We start from the raw sequence: 5402 nt of genomic DNA, 5'->3' as shown, positions 1-5402 counted from the left end.
TGACCCATTCCCGGCCCAATTTTGAGCCTGATTTGTTTTGGCGCGGACACGAGACAGACGCGCGCGCGCCTACTCCTCTCCTCGGGCCCGCCTGCGGTGGCAGCCACCACCATTTCCCCCCATTTTTCCCAGAAACACTCACGCCCGCGCGCGCTCGCTCCCGCCCCAACCATGGACGACGCCATCGACCTCGACCTCGACCTCGACGTCGCCGCCGACCTCGCCTCCCTCGCCTCGTCCCGCGCCGTCGCCCCCTCCAGGAAAGGCAAGACTCGTGCCCCGCGCAAGACCGTCGCCACGACCAAGCCGAAGAAGGCGCTGACGCCCGAACAGTGGGCAAGGGAGCCGGCCAAGTGGAAGGGCCGGAGGCACGCCGCTGACGCGAGGGATGAGGCCGCCGCGCAGGCCGCCGTCGTCGCCGCCGCGCAGCAGGAGTTCACCAATGCCCGCGTCGCGGCGGCAACGAGGGAGGCGCTCTACATGCTAGGGGTAAATCCTAGCCAGCACAGCCTCGTCCAAGCCGCCGTCGCCGCGGCCAGCACCGGCTCGTCGGTGTTTCCTCGGATGGTGCTGCCCGAGTCACCCCGCGCGTCGGTTTGCAACCCGGTCCCCGGCTTCCACGTCTACCCGTAGGCCGCGGGGAAAGACCAACTCCAAGAAGGAGGACAAGCGAGATGCGGCCACCAACGCCTTGATCGCAAGTGTGGACGACATGATGAATAAGAATGACTCAAGGGAGGAGGAGCGCCGGTGTTTCAAGGCGGAGCAAATGGATGCTTTCATGGAGATCCAAAGGAGGAGGCTTGATCTTGACGCCGAGAAGCAAGGCAAGATGTTCGAGCTCGAGGCGGAGAAGCAAGCCAGGATGCTAGATATCGAGGTCGCCAACGCCAAGACCAAGGCGAAAGAAGTGGCTCTTGCGAGCATGATGACCGTGGTGGAGATCATGAAGGTGGATCTCAACACCGTGTCGCCAAGGAAGAGGCCGTGGTTCGAGAAGATGCAGGCCGACATGCTCAAGTTCGACGACGAGTGTTCTAGGGCGGCGAGGGCCATCTTTTTTGTATGTCGGCAGGTGTGCCGGCATGACCACGGGAGTCGAGATGGCGTGGTCGAACTCAAGTCCCACCCCTTTTTGTGTGCTGACATGTGTGCCGGCCGGCTGACGAGTGCGCCAGCATGAACTGTGGTGATATTTCTGAAACCGGCATTGTATGTCAGCGCTGGCATGGTGCCGGCATGAGACATGGCCGTCGGCCCTTTTTATTTAAAAGTTGAATGCGGGCATGAAATGGGTCGGCGCGTTGGGCGCACTGCCGACCCAAATGCAAAACTGGACGGACACCGGGCGGACGGCCGACCCAAACAAACAAAAGGCGGACAAATGCGCCGTCCGTTTGGGTCGGCCCATTGGAGTTGCTCTAATAATCTTATTATCACCGGTCGAAAAAAATATATTATTAACACACCGAAACGTACTACTACTTGAGAAGGAATCATAGTTTTCTTCGGAGTGAAGCAAAGTCCGAGACAACAAAGCCACCCAACCGTCCCATCGCTGATACACGTGTCCAAACGGACGGTCAGATTCTCGTCGCGGTGGAGCAGGTGGATCCAGGCAGGGCTGGACGCGCACACGGCAGACGGCACAGCCCCTCCCTCACCATCGTCTCCACCTCCTCCTTGCTCTGGCCGTCTCCAGTTAGATTAGATCGAACCCCAACGCGGCCACGCGCCAGTCGCGTCCTCCACTCGATTACCCACATGTCGATGCTGGAAGCCTTCTTTGGCAAGGGCGGCGGCGGCGGCGGCGGCGGCTTCCGCGCCGCCAAGTGGTACGCTTTCTTCCCTGGTTTCTGCTCTGATTTCGATTCCATTCGATCTGTTTCCTGATCTGATTGGCGGGGGGTGAAAACACGCAGCAAGACGCTGCTCAAGCTGTCCATCCCGCGGATAAAGCTGCTGCGGAACCGCCGGGAGCTGCAGCTGCGCCAGATGCGCCGGGACATCGCCAAGCTCCTCGAGGCCGGCCAGGAAGCCACCGCCAGAATCAGGGTACAGATTCCAAGGAATAGCAGTAGAGGGATTAGGTTCTTGGACTTTGGGGGTGGGCGGTGGGGATTGATGATTAATTGCTTCTTCTCTGTGGTCGCAGGTGGAGCACATCATCCGGGAGGAGAACATGATGGCGGCGCAGGAGATCCTCGAGCTCTTCTGCGAGCTCGTCGCCGTTCGCCTGCCCATCATAGAGGCCCAAAAGTTTGTCACCTGTCCTGTCCTCTTCTTATTCAGTAGCCATATGTGCTAAGCGTTTGTAGATTACTCTATGTCAGATCTTTATTTTTCTGACATACTGAGACGATGCTTTGGGTCTCCATCTGTCTAGACAGAGTTACCTGGGTGGAGGCACTCACTAAATTATCCTTCATATGTCCTTAATCAATTTGTTGTTGAAAGTGTATCCTCTCAAATGTGGTTGTTCTACGGTTTTCATAGGCTTGCAGCTAAATTGGTTGTCCCAACCTGTTCAATTTCTTTCCTGCTTCAAGGAATGCCCTATATAGATCTCAAAGAGGCAATATCGAGCATCTGTTTTGCTGCTCCTAGGTGTTCAGATTTGCCTGAACTGATGCAAGTCCAAATGATGTTTTTGACTAAATTATGACTCTTTTTTATTGGCATACTGAACTTATAGCTCTCTCTAGTCCCAGAGTTTGCCCAAGTCTGTTGTTAGTGCTCAGTTGCTTTTGCAGTTGAATGATGGATGTGGCATGTGATGAATGCCATCGCTATTCAACTTAAGTCTGGCTTTCTTCCAAAAAGAAGCCCATGTGCTTTGTTTCAAACGTGTAATGAAATGCATAATGTGAGTTCGTCTCTGTAACAGATTATGTCATTTCTTTATTTTTCTGTAAATAGTGAGACGATGCATATCTGGTGGCCCCTAAGCATCTGATTGTTGCCTCCATTTGACCTTTTCCGAACCGAAGGAAAGACCTGGTTTTATATGCATGCTGCTGTTTGTGCAGCATAGTTCTTTGGGTCTCCATCTGTCTAGACTGAATTCCCTGGGTGGAGGCACAGAAATAAATTATCCTTGATATGTGTTTAGTCAATTTGTTGGTGAAGTGTACCCTCTCAAATGTTGTGGTTATACAGTTTCCATAGGCTTGCAGCTAAATTGGTTGTCCTAACCTGTTAAATTTCTTTTCCTGCTTCAGGGAATGCCCTATAGATCTCAAAGAGGCAATATCCAGCATCTGTTTTGCTGCTCCTCGGTGTTCAGATTTGCCTGAACTGATGCAAGTCCAAATGATGTTTGCAACTAAATATGGGAAAGAGTTTGTTGCTGCAGCTGCAGAACTTATGCCGGATTGTGGGGTCAACCGTCAGGTCATATGCCAACTTCCATGATAAGAAGTAATCTATTTATGTTGCTTAACCATTGGATTGATGCTGACAAGATTCGAGTCAATACCTATGCAGATAATTGAACTACTTTCAATCCGTCCTCCTCCAGTAGATATAAAGATGAAACTGCTGAAGGAGATTGCTGAGGAGCATGAGATCGACTGGGATCCATCAGAAACAGAGACAGAATATCTTAAACCCCATGAAGATCTATTGGTTAGTGTATACATACAATAAACTATGGTTGGTTCATTATTTTGAATCTCACCTTGTAACATGTTTCCTTTCATTAGAATGGACCAACCTACTTCAGTGGTTCAACACTGCCACTTCCAAAGGAGAAACACGAGGAACCAGTAGCTGCAACTGCCGCTGACGAACCTGGTGAAGATTATCAATCTGATGGCGGCTTTGACTCATTGGATTTGCCTGAAGTCCCAAAAGCAGCAATTCGTCCAGCTTCTGGTACTCAATCAACCCCAGATATTGGTCCACATGTGCAAAGCTCACAGTCGGCTGCTCATGATTTCTCAAACCCACCTGACTTGGAAGAGAATCCAACAGCTGATGCTGCGTTCTATAATTATCTGAAAAGTTCAGAGCCCCCAGTTTCTCCGCAATTTGCTCAGCCAAGGATGCCAGCTTTGCCAGATGAAAAGAAGCAATTTGTTCCTTTTGTCTCTCCCCCACCATTTGCTTCTGCTTCTTCTATGGAGAGAAGTGACTCGATTCCCTTAAATTCTCCTCCAGTGAAGCCAACAGAGCAAGAATTCTTCACAAGGTCAGTTGATGAAGTGACTGCTCCCCAAACACCCAAAGATTTCAACATGTTCTCGAAGCGTCCAGAACAGGTGCATTCGATCTCTCCTATAGAGAGCGGGGAAAATATTGATATGGATGGCGTGGTTTCAGCTGCGCAAACAGCTGCTGATTCAGCAGAGCGAGCTGCATCGGCAGCACGTGCTGCTGCAAACCTTGCGAAACTGTGCATTGCCGATCTAAAGAAGAACACTAGGGTTTATGAGAGCCACAGTGATGGTAGCCAAAAGGAAAGTCATCATCAAACTGAGCAGAAACCGGTATTTGATCATCAGGACTCTTTTTCCAATGACCTTGAGGGTTATGCGCCATCTCATGTGCCTCAGAGATCAACGTCGTTGGAGGACGATCCGTTCTCCTACCCCAACCTCTTCTCATCGAAGCCTTGAGTTCTAGTTATCTGCAAATTAGTCGTTGAGCCTGGTTTGAAGTCATTGCGGCCACATTGTTTGTGAAGCCTTGTTTGGTCCCCCGGGTGTTTGGGTATTTCTTGGAGAATTCTGTGTATGCTGAGTTGATACAGAAAAAGAAGGGTGCAGCGGTTTCACCAGCACTGCCTTTGTTTATAATGTGTGAATTGTAAATGCGTGGATGTTGTATGACATTTGAAACTTGAAACCTGTAGCGGAAACAACAATCTGAACTCATGTAGTTAGATGTTCTTTAGATAAATATATTTTCCACTTGTATTGATTATCATGATCTGAGTCCGGTGAAACTTTATCTGGTAACTATTTCTTTCATTTTATTGCAATGTTGGTGATACTCGTGTTTTACTAGCCTTTTTCGAGGAAAATACAGATGATGATCAAGTTTCTTTTCCTGCAATATCTCACTCACCTTGGGATGATTGATTGGAAGGGAACTGAAAATGGTTCAGTTTCTTCTAATATCTCACCTTGGCTGGTTCATCCGGTTAGGAACAGTTATAATAATAAACAGGGGATCTTGTTAGGTTGAAAATCCCATACGCCCCAATGGTTCTGGTGGCAATGGGTTGTTCCCAGTCTTATACCCCAAGAACCAAATGCAAGAAGTTGGGGGAAATGTCAAACAGAGGATCTCGTTAGGTTCAAAATCACGCATAAATAGAGCTTCCCTCATAGAACAAGCGGTTATTCCTTTGTCTCTTCAAGAAAAGGCGGCTAGGGTTTCTGCCTCCCGTCGGTGGC

General features: G+C 49.9%; 1 protein-coding gene across 1 annotated transcript; it reads left to right on the top strand.

The window, feature by feature from the left end:
• The first annotated feature begins 1559 nt into the window (after positions 1-1559).
• Positions 1560-4978, top strand: LOC123072241 (IST1 homolog). Its single transcript, XM_044495807.1, has 6 exons — positions 1560-1835; positions 1923-2055; positions 2156-2259; positions 3222-3393; positions 3487-3627; positions 3705-4978. The coding sequence occupies exons 1-6, from the start codon at positions 1765-1767 to the stop codon at positions 4617-4619; spliced, it is 1536 nt and encodes a 511-aa protein (XP_044351742.1). The 5' UTR covers positions 1560-1764; the 3' UTR covers positions 4620-4978.
• The last annotated feature ends 424 nt before the right edge of the window (positions 4979-5402 follow it).

The sequence above is a fragment of the Triticum aestivum genome, chromosome 3B (genome assembly GCF_018294505.1).
Source record: "Triticum aestivum cultivar Chinese Spring chromosome 3B, IWGSC CS RefSeq v2.1, whole genome shotgun sequence".
Lineage (NCBI taxonomy): Eukaryota > Viridiplantae > Streptophyta > Magnoliopsida > Poales > Poaceae > Triticum > Triticum aestivum.
The sequence above is the reverse complement of the archived record's forward strand: the minus strand, read 5'-3'. Positions and strand labels throughout refer to the sequence as shown.

Coding starts and splice junctions, on each gene's coding strand:
- LOC123072241 (XM_044495807.1), top strand. CDS start 1,765: ATGTCGATGCTGGAAGCCTTCTTTGGCAAGGGCGGCGGCGGCGGCGGC. Junction 2,260..3,221: donor CCCATCATAGAGGCCCAAAA/GTTTGTCACCTG, acceptor TTCCTGCTTCAG/GGAATGCCCTATAGATCTCA. Junction 3,394..3,486: donor ATTGTGGGGTCAACCGTCAG/GTCATATGCCAA, acceptor ATACCTATGCAG/ATAATTGAACTACTTTCAAT.